This window comes from Haemaphysalis longicornis, unplaced genomic scaffold, assembly GCF_048455015.1.
Source record: "Haemaphysalis longicornis isolate Haplotype H1 unplaced genomic scaffold, Haemaphysalis longicornis Haplotype H1 scaffold_1, whole genome shotgun sequence".
Classification (NCBI taxonomy): Eukaryota; Metazoa; Arthropoda; class Arachnida; order Ixodida; family Ixodidae; genus Haemaphysalis; species Haemaphysalis longicornis.
The window spans coordinates 432,645,544-432,663,366 of record NW_027526203.1 but is presented as its reverse complement, the minus strand read 5'-3'; the positions used below and the strand labels follow the sequence as shown (position 1 = coordinate 432,663,366).

Sequence of the window (17,823 nt, the reverse complement as noted above, 5' to 3'; positions counted from 1 at the left end):
GTTACCAGTGGGAAATCGCAAGTTTAGCTTGTATACTAGTAGTTTTCCCTGGTCTAACGTCGCTGACATACAGTCTGGTGTATAATCGTTCTGCTATCTTTATCATGTCGTCCTTGTTGTACGTAATGTTACCCTGCTAGTCTCTGAGTGCGTATGTAAATTCTGTCCTGGCGATGGTGACCTTCCTCTTAGATGCTTTCACACTACCTCCAATTTGCAGCGTTTCTTCGATCACTGCCATGTTATATGCTCGATTTTTTTTAGTTTTACTTCTGTTAATCAATTTAGACAGCTCTGATAACTCAATTTGATCCACTGCACTTGAAACCTTCAATATTCTTACGTTTTGCAATTAGCTCCTTCGTTTTCTTAGTCACTTTTCTAGTTTATTTCCAACCTGCTGCTTCTCCTACAGCTGCCGCTGATTGACTGAGTGCGTATGTTAAGTTGTCATTTAGCCTGTCTACACTATCCTTGTTCTCCTCGTTCAGAAGCGCAAATTTGTATTGGAGAGTTATTTTAAACTCCTCCGTCCTGGCTCTGACTGACTAAATACTGGGTTTCTTACTTTTCAGGAGTTTCCTTCTTTCTCTGTTCAGATTCACGCTTCTCCTGCATTTAGACATCCTAAGATCACTGCTCCGAACCTTACTTAGCACCTCTGGTCCTGCAGAATACCTGGGTTGTCACTTAAAATTAGGTAAATTTTATTTTTGTTGTACCATCAGAACTTTTCCGTGTCCATTTCCTATTCTTTCGTTTGTAGAATAATGTGTTCATCAACCGCAGGTTACTTATCTCGCAAATCCAACAAGTGTATCTCCTCGACTGTTGCGGTTATCTAGCGCAAAATTTCTACTGACGCTTCTCATATTTTCTTTGTACCGACTTTGCGTTAAAGACACCCATTACAATCGTGAACTGTGTTGCTCCCTTCATTGCTTATTCCCCGTCCTCGTAGACAATGTCTACGGCTTCATCATCGTAGCTAGTTCTTGGCGCGTAGGTCGACTGTCTTTAACCTGTAACTCTTGTTTAGCTTGATCACAACGGCTGCGACTCTTTAGTTAATGCTGAAGAATTCGTCCATGTTGCCTGCTAATTATTTAGGAATTCCACTCCGTGTTCTTTCTTCTCATGGAGTCCTATGTAGCTCAAAATATGCCCTCTGGTCAGCTCCCTAATTTCCTGTGATGTTCTAAGTTCGCTTTACCCTATGACATACCATATAGTGTCCGAGAGCTCCTCTAGTAGTACAGCTAAGCTTCCTTCGCAAGACAGGGTTCGAGCGTTGAACGTTGCCAGGGTCAAGTTCCAAACGCGGCCTGTCCGGACAGAGAGATTCTTAGCACCCTCTGCTGTATGAGCTGGCCTGACCGCCGCCGTGGTCGGGTGCTCTACAGCTGCTGTATACTGAGGGCCGAGAATTGAGTTGGTCAGTCATGGGAGGTGGCGGCCAACTACTACACCAAGGTGGCCAGATCCCACTCTCGAGAGGAAGTGCTGTTTATGTCCCGAAGACATGGTTGAAGCTTTCCGAAGCTTCCCCAAGACATGGTTGAAGCTAACATGGTTGAAGCTTTCTAGCGTAGCCCCCTAGGTATCCGTGATGATGGTTACTTCCGGAGCAGGCCGCACTCCATACCTGCGTCGGTTAGGCTCAGAGAGCCAAACAAAGAGCCAGAAAAGAGCAAAGAGAGAGAGAGAGAGAGAGTGTGTGAGTGAGAGAGGTAATGCGAAGTTTTGTTGACTGGTGTGCAATCCACAGGCGGGGCAGCGTCGCTGATTCTCGCATGTAGGTTGCGCACCCCTCCGCGCTAAATACGGCTATGAGATGCAGAAATCGAACCCGGTTTAACTTATCCCCGTTCGCCGCCACTGCGCCGATGGTAAAAAAGAAACTGAATCTTCTAACGAAAGTTCAACAATTAATAAATGCACAAAGGATAAACACACCGGCGGTAAGGCGAAGCTGTGTTGACCGGTGTGCATTCAGCAGTCTGGACGGCGATGCTGATTCTCGCGTGGCCGTCGGGGCCGTTGTTGCTAGGTTGTAGCTTCGCCGCGTAAAGCGTAAAACGCCATTTTGACCTAGCAAATGAGTCTGCAGTATGATGGAAATGCAGCTTTGGCGTGTTAAACTCCAAAATTTGAATCCTTTGATGGCACGCCAGGATACCACTAGCATAAAGATTCTTCAGGAGACCAATAGTGGGTAGTTTGGCGTTCAATTCCACATCACGAAACGGGACATATAGCATCATTATTTGGTTGTTTTGGAAAGCCCGGGTGGATCCTCCACTTTTATATAGAGGTTGGAAACATTGATAAATAAGGGGAGGCATACATTTTCCTGCAAGACGGCCGATAAATGCTTTCAATGTTTCGGTCTTGCCTGGACGCACTGCAAATCACAGAGTGGCAATGCGTGATTTACTCGTCGTAGGAGTCTCACGTCGGGCTGGGTAGCAGCAATGACATACCGCATACTGTCAAGAAAACCACCAGACAGGGTAGTTGGAGTGGTGTGGGTGCCGGGCCATTCCCCCATGCAGGGCAATGATCAAGCGCACTAACAGGCCCCAGGTTTCGTCGACAAGGCCGCGGGGGACTTACCTGCACCTATGCCACTCTCGACGTACCAGGAAATTACAGAGAACTACAGAATGGGTCGCGGAACGCTTCCATTGCCCCACCCACAACCAACAAAGACACAACAAACTATGCTCAGACTTGTGCGAACAAACACGTATCCCCACCCAACACAGATGCACCTCATGTTTCCAAATCAACTCGAAGCCCAGTACAAATTCTGTACGCAATCAGGAACACTGAGGCGCATTATTTTTGAATGCACCCAGAACCCTGATTTGCACCTCCACCTCCTCCCCATTCCCCCGAGCAGTGGGAGACGCTGCTGTCCACATCCCTCTTTTGGGATCAGCTCCTACTGGTTGCGAGAGCGGTAGCATGAGGGACGGAACATGGCTACCTGGAAGAAGGCTCCACTCCCACGAGGCTCTGACAACTAAAAAAGTTATCGCTCTCTCTCTTTCTCTCTCTCTCGAGATGACGCGCCTTCAAATTTCTCCTCTGCATTTGTGTCGGCTTTCTTAAAAAGGGCTATCGAGTGCGTTTATTTCTCCAACTGAAAGAAACCGGCCAACAGCTGCGATTAGCCGGAGTGACTTCACTCAAACGTGCAAACAATTCCCAGACCAAGAAAGACAGAAAAATGTTTCGTGAAAGTTACCTGGTTGGGTGAGAAGTTATTTTTGTCTCACGTCCTTTGTGACCCCGTTTTTTAAGCACTGAATGCGCTGGTTGAATGCGTTATGTTAGCATTTCGAATTTAGAAAAAGTTTAAAAGAAGAGCTGCAGGATAGAACTTCCCTTCGGATGAACGACTGCCTCGTTCGAACATTCAATCGAATTATCAAGCAAGTCTAAATGTATCAACCTAATTGCAATAAAAAGAAATGAGAGAAATTTAGGTGGCTTTCACTGTGTAAGAAGAATTTCACGTTTAGTTCAGCCGAGGTTGAAACCTGCTGCGTTGAGGCTCCTGCCAGGTTAATGGTATTCGACGCAAGAATAGAGCCCATAGGTGGTACCGCTGAGCGGCGCAACCAAGTTTTTCTTCGGCTAATTGGCGACAGCCGTTGTTTGTCCCAATTTTTCGCATGCATTCAGCTAGCAGGCAGTGGCTTTCGGGTCGTCTATTGAATACGTTACGGTGCATAGTGGAGAAAGCACCATTGTGTATCAACCCATTTAATAGGCAATAATGTAAACTTTTTAGCGATGGCTACATCGTTTCTCTGGAAACAAAACACAGCGATGTTCCAAAGGCCGATTCTTTCGACTGAAGCCTAGTCGCGAAGGTTTTCACGGTGCGTTCAGGGCGTGGAAAAGGGTTTCCCTGCAACGCCTACAATATACGCATATAATAGCTGCACAAAACGCTTATATTCTTCTCTGACATTCAAAATCGAAAGAGTGATTCACCGGGGGATGCTTGATGATGACGGCTGATGTTTAATGGCTCAAGGCCATGAAGGCAAAAAAAAAATGGGCCCATCTCCCCGCGAGGGGGACTCGAGTAAATGCGTCGCATAGGGGGTGGGTGTATTGCGTTAACGTTTAGTGTTTGGGGGGTTGGTGCTATCACGTGTACACCACGCAGCTATCACGCCGCTAGCACGCCGATGAGTCGCCAACGCACGCCGCTGACGACGTAGTTTGAATGAGTCAAGGATATAAGGCGCGTTCGTAGCCTTTCATTCTGTGTCGGTTTTGTGGCGCAGTGGGAAGAGCACCATATACCTCGCGTTCCGCCCACAGGTAGTGAATGCGTTGTATCAGCAGCTTCTTGACGTAGTTTGAATGAGTCAAGGATATAAGGCGCGTTCGTAGCCTTTGAATCTGTGTCGGTTTTGTGGCGCCGTGGGTAGAGCACCATGTACCTTGCGTTCCGCCCGCAAGGTCGTGGGATCGAAACCAGGCGCCTGTAACTGTTATTTCTTTTTATAGTGTAGGGGGAGGCTGGCTGCTGCGGACGCCAACGCACGGGTGACATCGTAAGTTATACAAATGCTCTGCATTTAAAACGAGGTATTTAATTAGAGATGTAACCATAAATACTAATATATGTGGGTAAAAGTGTATCGGGTGTTGGGACTGGCCTTCCCAGCGCTGTCACCACTGTTGGGACTGGGCCCTCTCACCGCAACCACCACAGTTAGGAATCAGCCATCCCGACATTGTCAGCACTCTTGCGACTGTACATCCTTGCGCAGTCACAGGTGTAGCGACATTGCCTTGCTCCGTCCGCTATCGACGCGGCGCAGAGCAGGGCGATGAAGTTCTCGAGCCGACGAAGAGTTGAAGCAACATTTATATACAGTATGTACAAGGTTAACAAGAACGTAACATGGCTCGCACAAAGGCGAGAGCACATCTCCACTCGGTGCCTCCGAAACGTGCCGCCGAAAAGTGCCGCGCTCGCTGTGCTTCCGGGCGGGTTTTATACCCCGCCGGAGTCCGTTGCAGCCGCGAGACGTTTGAATCGCTCCAATCAGGAATATCACTAGCCGAAGTTTGAATCCGACGAATGGAGGCGAAGCGATTGCGTCAGCTGAGCCGAAACGACGGGGAAAGGGAAGGCGACGCCGTCGGCGTCTCAGCGGTGCCGTCTCCAGGCATGTAGTGGCATGTCGGCCGCGGGCGGTTTGGTTGAGGCGTGAATCGGCCCCGCTGTCGGCGCTTCGCACCGTGCGGCGAATTTGGGCTGTGCGCTCTGGCACAACAAGGGCCAGGGTGATTGTGCGTGACACGAGAAGAGCTGCAGAAATTTTATCTCTGCTAAAAACTTAAAAAAACACACAGAAAACATTGGTTCGCCGTCTAAAAAGTATGCCGGGGGCTGCAGAATGTGTCGTCTGTAGAGTTCAGGAAATGTTTTTGTCGTGTTGTGTCAAATGCATTGCATGTGATTAGGATGTGTGCTACGGATAGGCCCTTTCCCCACCTGTGTTACATGCGTTACATGCGTGTTACATGCGTTACAGGTGTGTGACCTATCCACCACCTAGCTAAGGCCACTTGAGTGAGTCTGTTGTGTGAGTCAGTTCTGTAGCGTCCTGAGTGTGTTTTTATTGCGTGTAGTTTGCTGTCTGTTTGTTGCCTCCAGTGGGATTGTTAGGAAGGTGTTGTCTGATGAGTGACTTGTGGTCAGTGTAAGGTACTGTTGTTATGTCGACTGTAGAAGCTTTGTTAGCCGACTTATGTCGACTGTATGTCGACTGTAGAATGAGCAGCAGCCATTCGATCGGCGGCCTCATTGCCAGTGATTTCACAGTTGCCTGGAACCCAGCATATAGCTATTTCAAGATTTGAGGCATACGTGGTCATTATCACCTTAAAAAGAAGATTGATCCCATACTTTTTAGTAGGCTTTCTAGATGACAGCGCCTGCACAACGCTTAGGGAATCTGTGTACACGATGGATGTGACGATTTTATGTTCAATGACGTGATTTGATACGAGAGTAAAATGCCGCATGCTTCTGCCGTGTAAATACTATTATAGAAATTTATTGCTTTACTGGCACTAAAGTTGGGTCCGTGCGCAGCACAAGACAAAGGGGAAGCAGTTTCCGATGCTCGGCCGCAGAATTTGGCGCACCTGTACCTGTACAGTAGGAACAGGAAGTTCTGAAAAATCGCAGTCCTAGGTATCTCAGTGTTTTCTGAAAGACAGGTCCCATGATATAGGGCGCAAATGCAATGGTGGAATGAAATTATTGATGGGTGTCTTGCGCGTGTCTAAAAGGGGGACCTTGAGTTCAGAAGCTTTTTCCTTCACTCTAAGAGCGTAAGGTAAGAAGATGGATGGCCTGTTTGAAACTGCTGTAATTTTGATGTGTCAGTAATGACAGGATTAAAAAATTGGCTGCAATCCACGGTATGAAGGTGGTTGTAAAGTAAAGCTTTAAACCACACCCACAACAATTTCCCATGCGATGTCACTTGAAAGCACACACGTGGCTCCATAAAGAGTGAAACCAGAAATTCTTCCAGCCTTTACCTGGAATTCGGGGGGCCGGCGTCGCGAACGCAGCAGCAGCGTCGGCCACGGCCGGGCTAGAGCGGCGGCGCCACCGCTATAGCCCGGCCGTGAGTCTGGAGAGAGAAAACGGAGAGGAGCGTCTTTCGAAGGGCGAGACAGCGGAACCTAGCCATCCTGATGCGCTAGCTTGGGGCTACAACACCGCGCGGCGCAAGCGCGGACACCGAAACAATGCGGCATGCGGGCTTAGTGATTCCCATTTACACCGATTTGAACTAGTTAGTTTAGTAAGTTTAAGAATTTCGAGAAAGCTGAAGGAACTTTTATAATTCCTATTTATCAGAACCTGTTGCTACTTTCTCTGTTTGTAATACCTCTTAAAACGCAACCGAAATGGTAATCATCAATTTAGAAAACGGAGTCCCATTCGTGGCAAGCAGTGCGCAAAAGGTAGCGTTTTTCTTACGGATTGAAGGCCTTACAGATTCCCCGTAAGGCCTACAATTATAAGAATTTCCTTCCAGCTTTGTTTTGTAGCAACATTTAAGGGCACAATTACCAACAACGCGTGTCTATCGACAAAGTGCCGCCAAAGGCGGGTGCCGGTTCTGCGGTGACCGGCTGCGCGCACGGAGCAGCAGCGGCCACACGATGCCCTCTGGTCTGCGGGGGCGCCCTCGCGGTAACCTCTGTCTCTAAACAAAACTTGGTCGGCCGTTTCATGACCAGGAAAACATCGACTCTGGCCTCACGGAGGGAGTTCATCTAATTATAAATAGTGTGCAACTCAAAACACCACCTTGAGGCATGCAATTTTCCTGGACATACACATTGTAAAGTGTCCTACCAATTCTTGCAGGTGCTAGCTTGGGGCTACAACACCGCGCGGCACAAGCGCAGACACCGAAACAATGCGGCATGTGAGCTTAGTGATTCCCATTTATACCGATTTAAACAAGTTAGCTTAGTAAGCTTAAGAATTGCGAGAAAGCTGGATGAACTTTTTTAATTCCTATTTATCAGAACCTGTTGCCACTTTCGCCTTGCGCGCACGGAGCAATAGCGGCCACACGATGCCCTCTGATCTGCGGTAGCGCCCCTCGCGGTAACCTTTCTCCCTAAACAAAATTTGGGCGGCCGTTTCATGACCAGAAAATCATCGAAGGACTCTGGCCTTACGAAGCGAGTTCATCTAACTATAAATAATGTGCAACTCAAAACACCGCCTTGAGGCACGCAATTTTTCTGAACATACACATTGGAAAGTTCACTACCAATTCTTGCACGGAACACTCTTGCACAGAACGTTCTTGCACGGAACGTTCTTGCACGGAACACCTTATGACCTCAGGTCACTCAAGATGCCGTATCGCCAGGCCGTGTCGTAGCCCTTTGCCATATCAAAGAAGACTCTAATGCAGAGCTGTTTATGAATGTAGGCATCTTTTACGTAGGATTCCAAAGTAACAAGTTCATGGATGATCGATCGCCCCGCCATGAAGCCTGCCTGGCAGTTCTCGAGAAGACCATTCTACTCTAAGAAATACAAGAGTCTCTTGTCAATGATCTTCTCGAAAAGCTTGCACAGGCAGCTTGTCAGGGAAATGGGACGATAACTTGCTGGGGAAAGAAGGGTCTTTACCCTCCTTCAGAAAGGCCGCTACAATGGCCTCCTTCCTAGTCATTGTAATGTGCCCCGAAAGCCATATCTTGTTGTATAGGTGGAGGGATGTTAAACGAGTTTCTGCGTGTAGGTATTGTGTCATTGTATATGTGATGTTGTCTGGGCCTGGAGCTGAAGGTTTACGCGTGCTAAGACCAGCCCTCAGCTCATGTAGCGACCACTCTGAGTTATAGGGAGTGGTTGACGTGTCGTTATCACGTAAAGGCTCCTTTTCAACCGACAGTTTGTGTTTCATGAAAGTGTTAATGTAGTGCGCAGGACTGGAGGCGTGTTGGAAGTGTTATGCAAGTGTGTTAGCCGGGTCTTTGAGTGGGTCCCCTGTTGTGCTGACCCGGGATAGGCTATGTGTATGTTGTTTTTTTAAGTTTGCGCATTCGTGTCCACACCTGGCGTGTGTCTGTGTACGAGTTTATTGATGTTATGAAGGAGCGCCAGCTTTCTCGTTTTGCCTCACGGCGCACTCATTTTCCAAAAACCTTTTCCCTTTTGAACTAAACGAGGTTATTGGTCGTGCGGTGCCGACGAAGGATACCCCATGCCTTGTTCTGGGGCTCTAGTTCCCGCCTAGAGCCCCAGTTCCACCACGGACTCCTTTAGTTGCACGGGACACCAGAGGCGTAAGGAACAGACCTTTCGGGGCTGGCGAGGATGTGCGCCGTGAAGAGTTAGGTTGCTTCTTCAACATGTAGTTGTCTTATGAACGTGTGGTGTAGTTTAGATGTCTCTGTGAATGTACTCCAGTTTACTCTTGCTACGTTAAAGTTACTTTGGGAAGGTGAACTGCTACGGCCTTTACCTATGTATGTTAGTCTGCTTGTGACGTGGTCACTACCATGTGGGTTAGTGCCAAGGTCCCACTGAAGAGATGCAAGAAGTACTGCCAATCCAATAGCCATGCCGAGGTGCGCGTACGTGTGGGGCATCTAACATGGTATGGGGGCTTGTTTTAGTTGAACAGGCATGCTTCTGAAGATGTTAGTAATTTTCCGATAAGGCGACCTGGGGCATCCGTGCGGGAAAAGCCCCAAAGGGAGTTATGTGCTCTCAGGTCGTTTATGAGAATGAAAGGTTTGGGTAGCTGATCTACAAGGACCCCGAAATCGGAGCTCGAGAGCTGGCAGTTAGAAGGGATGTAAGCCTATACCGTTGTAATCCTACCGTTATAAGCCTATTAACGTCTATGGTTTGAATCGAAACAGCCTTAAGGGCGGTCTCTAAAGGGCGGTCTCTAGAGTGACACGCCAAGTATTTTTGGGCAATGATGGCTACAGCACCTGAAGATGTACAACCACCATACCTGTCCTTCCTAAATACCCTGTAACTATTCAAGAAATTTGTGTGTCTTGGGTTTAAATGTGCTTCTTGGAGGCACATTACACTTGGCTGATTGGAATGCACTATCTCGTAGACATCATCAAGAATTTTAAGGAGGCCTGTTCCATTGGATAGTTTATCTTCCCATTATGGATATTTAAGGGCTACTCGAGTGTGTTTGTGTGATTGAGCTTTTATTCGCGGAGGGGAGTTTTTTGGGCTTTTCTGTTGCCTTGGACGTCCCAGCTCGTTCCTTGCGCAGCAATGCAGGCAGGTATGGCCCGACGTCCATCTAAGCGCCAGATGTCCTGAGTGTGCCCGACAGACTGGGCTTCCTGGGCTTGGATGTAGCGCTCTTTTGGGCGCTCTTCAACTCAGCTACCACCGACGAGGTTGTCGCGTGCGCCACAGGAAGTACAGGTGGTGTGGCGAGGATTGGAGCGGGCTGGGTCCGTCTGTATCCATATCCTCGAAGCCCTGACTTGTGCTCGAGGCCCGTGATGTGGAAACAGAAGAAGCAACTCCGCTCCCGTCCATATGGGGTGCCACCTCAACCACTGCCGGTCTGGCAAATGGCGTGGCTGCGGCTTGGGCTGCCTCAGTCAACCCAGGGAAGGGGGGGACAAAGTTCGACTCACGGTAGTGAGTCCCTGCCGAAACGAGCAGCCATACTGCACCCAGGCTAGCTCATCCGTGTACCTGACCAGTGGGAAAGAGACAAACCTCTTTCGCGCCTCTGGGAAGGGGATTTCTTCTGTTACCTTTGTGTTTTTTACCTTTACGATTTTTTCTAGAGAAGAAACGTTTTCACAAGTGCGATAGTATGCCGCATGTGGTCCCTGGCACTTTGGCCGAGTGAAGGTGGTTGTGGTGCAGTTTTTGGATAAATGATCATGCTGGGCGCATTGGGCATATGTTGTTGTGTCGCGACAGGAGTTGGTGCCATGCCTAACCGCTGGCACTTAACACGGCGCCACGGGTTCGCGACGTGCGGCTGGACAGAACAACGGATAAAACCTGCATTGACATGCTCGGAGATTATGCAGTGGTCAAAAGTCGGTATTAGGTGTTTGGTGGCTATTTCTTTGTTGTCTCTTCTCATGACGATGCGCCTTACTGCTGTCACGCCTTGGTCTTTCAGGCTTTCGAGCAGATCGGTCCCTGTCTCGGTTAGGAGACCTGGCTCAGATATCACACCCTAGTGGCTGTTAAGGCTGCAGTGGGGTGTGACTCTGATATCCAGGTCGTTCATGCAGGTTTGGCTGAGGGGAGTTGTGGCTTGCGGCTGCGTGTTGACCTCAACTAGGGCCTTACCAGTTTTTAGTTTGTTGGCATCGTATCATCGTATGTCTTGCCAAGGATGGCTTCAAGTAACTTAGAGAGGAGGAATACGGATTGCGCAGAAAAAGGCTTGGATTTCTCAACGGATTCAGCTATCAAAAATCGGGAGTATTTGCCTGGTTACGGGAGGGTGATGGCTGGAAGGGGTGAAAAAGATACGTTGGTGTGGACCCTTTTCATGGTCCGATCATGCTTCGAGGGGGGCTTTTGATTTACCGCGTGGCATAGAAAAAAGCAAAGGAGGGGGGTACTTTCTTCGCTCGGTTTACCTTGATGCCGAGAGAGGCCCCGGAGCTCTCCGCCTGTTTAACAGAGAGGGAGCCCATCAGCCGGTGCTTCACCACGGTTCCGACTGCCACCGTTCGTGGTTTTTTACGATCCGCCTATAAACACATCGCCACGGTTGGCTACATCTTTGGTTTGGGGGCTCTGGATCCGTGGTGTCGCCAATACCACCACCATGAATACTCAAGGGGCCCCATGCGGGGACCGAGGGATAATTATTGGTTTATTTTATGTATTCAGATATTTTATTGAGTAGAAACGGAACTCGTAAGAAAACTGGCTGCAACTTTGGACCTTGCGACCTTTGGCCCTATGCCTCCCTTAAGGCTGACAAATGATGAAGCGGCAAGTAAGCCAATAAGGAGAGGAACAGGAGTTACCAAGCAAACTCTGTGTACAAGGTCCTACCAAAGTGTTGTCGCTCGCATTAAAATGAATTTGAATTTTTCAAAACCTGCATTCTGTAGTTCCACTCATATGATTCTAGACGTAGCTACTTTATAGAAGTTTTATGTATAGTTCACGTGTAGTGCATACGAGAGGGAACACCAAGCACGCATGACGACCGTCTCCCGAACCAAACTTCAGTGATGGCACACCGGTTTGCATGGCGGTTTAATGTTAATACTGTCTGCAAAATTTTGTTTTTTCACACAGTCTATGGTTAATACCTACTCTTAGTTTGTTTTCAAGCACAGTCTAGGTGAGATAAGCGCACATCAACTCGGTTGTGTCTACGCTGGGAACAAAGCATTCGAAACCATTTTTCTCGTACAAAAATGCCTGCATGTCAACCCTCCCTCCTAAAAAAAATCCACCGATTTGGCCCCGACTTTCCGCACTAAAAGCTGATGAAGTAATTAGAAAGTCTTCATAACTAACTTCAGTGTCTTTTTAAGAGCACCCATCTGATTCCCAGGGCTTCTGACCTTTGTAGGCCATATAAAGGTGTTGCGTGGTGCTCGTATAGGAAGAAATCCTAAAAGGTTACTCGCATGAAGAATTACTTACCTCTTTGGGCCTACAGGGATATATAGCCACACATTCGTGCGAGAACGAATTACAGCAAGAAAACCCGGCGCGCAGCTCCCCTAATAAAATGTTTTACAGCGAAGCTGTCCAAGCCTAGGATACCGCAGACTATTTCCGGCAACAGAGCGATGAAGATAGGGATCGGACGCAACTGTACCGTGACATTGCGGCACCCACTCGAATCCCCGGAATTGCAAAACTGTGCACAGAAAAAATTATAATAAATACAAAAGCGGTTCAGGCCTTCATATTTGGATACGACTGGTATTGCCCCTGGAAATATATGTTTAGAATTGAAGCCGACCGACAGAGTATCGTCTATGAAGCTTGGTCTTCGTAAGCTGGCTTTCACACATTGTGTGTTGCCCAGTGAAGTAGTATGTCCATCCACGGAGAGCGTATGGTTAAAGAAAGCGGCCCCTTTTCTATTATCTAAAGTATCCCGAAACAAGTTATGCGACAATTAGCCGTTAAGACGACTCAACCATTACGCCTAGTTTCGCTTACTTATCATAAATAGTTAGTTCGCAGTGAAGTAGTAAACATTACAGAATTATTGCCTGCTGTCAATATATGTCCATTTACGGAGGGAGTATGGTTACAGAAAACGGCTGTAACTGTTGTTTTAGCGGAAATATCCCGCAACAAACTATGTGGCAATTAGCTGCTAGGGCTTCTCTAACATTACGCACCCCAACTTCGCTGATAATCCTTCTCCACCGAGTGGAAGGGCACTGAATTTGCGTGCAGAGACACTCGGATTGTCGGGCCTAGAGAACGCAGAATCAGAGAAGCACATGCATTGCAGCGGAAGGCAGTGCGTACCGGCAAGGGTGAGCGTCGGCTTCGCGGGCATTCGCAGGGGGAAATCACTTCGACGCAGCACTTGCACTTGGTTTTTTCTGAGGTTGAGCGACTTCATTTCGTCAGCTCCGATGAATGCTCCTCGCAGGTTGCTGATGTTGTTCTCCATTAGCTCGATAGAAGTCAACCGGCCGTTGTTTTCAAACTCACCTCTCTCCAGTGACTGGATAGCATTAAACGAGGCGTCCAGGAATCGTATCTCGGGAAGATGTCTTAGGGAGCCGTTAAGAGAGAGCAGTTCGTTGCCCTGCAGAAACAGCCCTCTCAGCTTCACAAGGCCCTTGAGTGCGTTCCTCCCCACCCACCGAATCTTGTTTTGGCTAAAGTTGATCTCGGTGAGCTCACTGTTGTCGCTGAAGGCGTCGTCCGGAATGTGAGTCACGAGGTTGCTTTCCATCGAAATCTTCCGCAGAAGTGTGAGACCCTTGAATGCGTCGGTGATATCGTTGATCTTGTTGGACGACAACGTCAATTCCTTCATGCGACGCGTTGTGTTGAATGTTCCGCTTACGCTAGTCAAGTTGTTGTCCGACAAGCCAAGGAATTCTAGTTTTGAGTCCTTACGGAACACTATTTCATCTAAAAGTGATATGCTGTTATTGGTGAGATCCAGGCGAGTCATGTTTTCGAGCGAGTGAAAAGCTTCGGGCTCCACGTCGGTTATTCCACAACCGCCAAGAAGGAGTACTTCGATCGCTCCGTAGGACGCTCCGAACTCCGTAATCACACCCAGGCGATTATGTTCAAGGTTGATGGTCTTCAATTCAGGAATTGTGGAATTCAGTAGCATTGCTACGTCTGCTATCCTGTTGTGGCCCAAGTAGAGACTCTGAAATAAAAACATATAAGTGAGTCGACACACACTAGTAACAGAAGGTGCTGCGGGTTATGAAAACGACACAGTTAAGCATCCTTATGCTGTCAGACTTCGAACAACGATTAACAATGCATTAGTATTTTGCACAATTTCTTTTACAATGTATAATTATTCTCCACTGCTGGCATTCTTACACATCGATGAGAAATAAGCAACCACTTATTAGCTTCATCCACGCGTCAGAAGAGGCCTGGATTTCTGCATCGTTTCATTTTATAGGATTATGCACCAAAGATGCGAATTTTTCGAACCAGTGGTTCATGTAAAATTGCACGATCCCTTTTTAAAAGTTTTTCGTAACTTTGTGGGTTTTATTTGGGGTGTGAATATTGTAATCTCATTATTTTTAGTTTTGCACTAAAGTTAGCGTGAGTGAGCCACGAAACATCAGAAGCCAAGGGGTGTCGACAGCCCAATCGCCAACGCCGTGTATACCCTAGTTACGTTTAACCTTGGTTACTAAACTTTAACCACGGTTATGGCAAACCGCGGTTTTGGCTGTTACACGCGAAATGCCAAGTGTGTTGACGGCAGTCACTTTGGTTGTGAGCGTAACAAAATTAAATTAACAAAGTTTTAACCTCACGATAGAAAAACAAATGAGGAGCACTGTAGACAAAGGGAAACATCCTTAAAACAGTTTCTTCAGACCCCAACACTACGCACTCGCGCGCGGCGAGTTTTAGAGAGGGGCTTCCCAAACAGCTCGCAACCGCCTTGCGTTTCTCGGGTCGGCTTGGTGTTGGGAACTTTAGGTGGTGAATATTTGACCGCCGCTATATCTACAACTGCGAATTGCAATCCATTGCGCGATTTTTTACCACATTAACGTCCACATTTTTGCATATGGAACATCTTCTCCGCGATCAGAGTGGTTTCGAAGATCGGCGACAAGTTGTTGCTGCCGTGGTCTGGGCCGGTTCGAGCCGCTTTGTAGGCCGTGCGGTCAGGCGCGCCGGCGTATTTGCAGGCACGGCTGGCGTGCGCCCGGATCGTATCCGAGTGCTAAAAACGCTTCATGATTTCCTGTTTTATCCATTTCTTGCGAACGAAGCGCGCAATTTACAAAGTTAGCCCAGCTATTGTCGTAGTTTATCGGGCGGACCGGGGAACAAGCCGCAGCTTTCGCTTCAGTCGTGGTCAAGCGCAGTCGTGCTGACGGCGAGAGCGACGCAACGAACGCAAGCTCCTCTTGTGCCCAATTTGGGGCGCCCGCTATTTAGCTTCTGTCAGGGCATTCGTCTCCTTCGCTCGCCTCTGTTGATGCGCCGCCACGTTCGTCCGAAATGACTTGCGCGACCTCGAACCCTGTGGCTGCGGCAACTGCGCTTAGCGTGACCGAACTGAGCATGCCCAGCTCGGTTTGCATTAACCACGGGTATAAGGATACCCGCAGTTTCATCTGTCGTTTGACTCAGCAAACTGTGATTTTGTCTAACCTCGGTTTGCTTAACCATGGTTAAGTGTTCCCGTGTAACTAGGGTATAAATCGTTCGCGGAGATAATGCGTATGGCCTCAGAGCTGCCCCCCCCCCCCCCTCCCTGCGCGTGGATGATCTCAGAGGCCATTGTATGAATGGCGTGTTTCGTTTTGACTAGTTCAGGAGGCACCGCTGTTCGAAGGTGGTAATTTTTCCATTATGATGACCTACTACACGACTCTCGCATATGCGAAAATTATTGGCATTCAGTTTTTAAATAGGCAGCTGTCACGCCCCCGGTAGGAGGATAGCGTAACGCTAACCACTAGGTGGGTCCACATGGAGTTGAGGGGGAAAGAGGCAACACAGGTTTGTCCACAGAAACAATTTAATTAGCAGTGAAGTTGGGCAAGTACCGACGGCGAGATGATGTGACTCGTAGAAGCGGGTCAGGGAGGCGGCGGGCGCTGGACTTCGGAGACTGGGCATCTCGCTCTGGTGCTGGGGTGCACGGGGCGCGCTTGCACTGTTTACCCGGGAAGGTCGGGACTCTCTTTGCGGGGCACGGTGATGTCCACGCATGCCGCAGGGCCGTGGGGGCGAACTCAAAGTGCTGCTGTGGGCTCGCTGGGATGCGGAAGCGCTTTCGGTTGTCTCCTACGGCGTCTCCGACGACTGCGGGTGGCGTGAGCCTGATCGAGAGACGTGCGGGCCTTCTTATGCCTTCCGCCGGTGCGTGGAGGGGAGACAGAGCTGGGTGCTGGTTCAGGGAACTGGAGGCTGACCGGTGGTTGTGCGCTCCGCGCGCATGTGCGACGCCTGCACCGGACGCCGGGGGGGGGGAGGAGTGAGAAATGTTGAGCTAGCACTGCGTGGTAATTTTCGGGTGTGCCGTAATACGTCTCGGGAGGCGCGTTTATGAAATCCAGCACTGATGCGTTGTGGCCGTGAAGGAGGAAGAAGGGAGTCTCGTCAGTCCCCTTATGGACGTTGATATTATAAGCGAACACTGCAAAGGGGAGCCATTGGTCCTAGTCCCTTTGACCGCGGTGCACGTAGTGAGATAGTATTGCTACCAGAGTTTGGTCCAACCTCTCTACGGCCCCATTACATTGAGGGTCGCAATGAGTGGTCTGTAGCTTCTTAATGTCTAAGGGGTCGTACACTTCCTGCATGAATCGTGACAGAAAATTCGTGTCCTGGTCTGTTAACAGCTTCTAGAATACATTGTGCCTGAGAACAATTCTTTTTACGAACTCTCGAGCGACCGTTTCGGCTATTTGGTCTGGGGGAGGGAAAGCCTCAGCGTAACGACTCTAGTGTTCTACATAGATCAAAATGTGGTTGTTCCCTGCCCAGGACGCCGGTAAGGGGCCCACTATGTCCATGGCTGTCCGCTGGAAAGGGGATTTAGGCTCCTCGAACACCCTCAGCGGCGACGGCTTTTTGTTTTTAGGGCTCTTTTGCACAGCTAAGGAACGACACTTTCGACAGTACTCCGTGACATGCGCCCGCATGCAAGGCCAGAAGTTGCCAGTGCTTATCCTCTGGCGCGTTTTCGTGTCCCCGGGTTCTCCGCGTACGGGGCGTCATGGTGCAGCCGTTAGGACGGCCCCTGTGGCTTAAGAGTCACCCTCATCCACGAAACATTGTCCCTCGGTATACGCCTGACGTGATGATCACCTTCAATTTCTGATCACAGCGTTATTCTCGTTTTATACGGGCTTCTTCCTCCGATAGTACAAAGATGTCTGCCGCTCGGACGTGTGTTCTACTTAGGGCGTCCGCGTTCTGATTGGTTGTTGACCTGTGAACGATCTCGAAGTTCTACTCCTGCAAAAGCAGGTTCCAACTTGTTAGCCCCCAGCTGGGGTCACGGGCGTTCATCAGCCACTTGAGAGGCTGGCAATCAGTCAGTATTCCAAGGTGCCGCCCGTATAAGTAGTATCTAAAATGACCCGCCGCGGTGGCTCAGTGGCTAAGGCCTTGCGCTGCTGAGCACGAGGTCGCGGGTTCGATTCCCGGCCGCGGCGGCCGCTTTTCTGATGGAGGCGAAAAGCAAAAACGCCCGTGTGTACGAGATGTCGGCGCATGTTAAAGATCCCCAGGTGGTCAAAATTAATCCGGAGCCCTCCACTACGGCGCGCCTCATCGCCTGCGTTGCGTCGGCGCGTTAAACCCTAAAATCAATCAATCAAGTATCTCAAATGGCGAACACCCCATACTACTGTGAGACACTCCTGTTCGGCAACTCCATACTTCTGCTCGGCCGAGTTGGACAGCCTACTGGAGTATGCCACTGGGCGTTCTTTGCCGTGAAACTCCTGTGACAGCCCTGCCCCTACAGCTCCTTTGGAAGTGTCCGTCGGGAGCGTAAAGGAATGTTTGAAGTATGGAAACTTAAGCACGGGAGCTTCAACCAACTTGCGTTTCAT

At 49.1% G+C, this 17,823-nt stretch overlaps 1 protein-coding gene across 2 annotated transcripts in view; it reads right to left on the bottom strand.

The window, feature by feature from the left end:
* Positions 1-17,823, bottom strand: part of LOC144155739 (uncharacterized) — a 48,342-nt gene that overhangs the window by 22,809 nt on the left and 7,710 nt on the right. For both annotated transcript variants that reach the window (XM_077687351.1, XM_077687352.1), the window contains exon 2: positions 13,052-13,919. In XM_077687351.1, the coding sequence (XP_077543477.1) occupies positions 13,052-13,919 (868 nt within the window). The remainder of the gene's footprint in view (positions 1-13,051; positions 13,920-17,823) is intronic.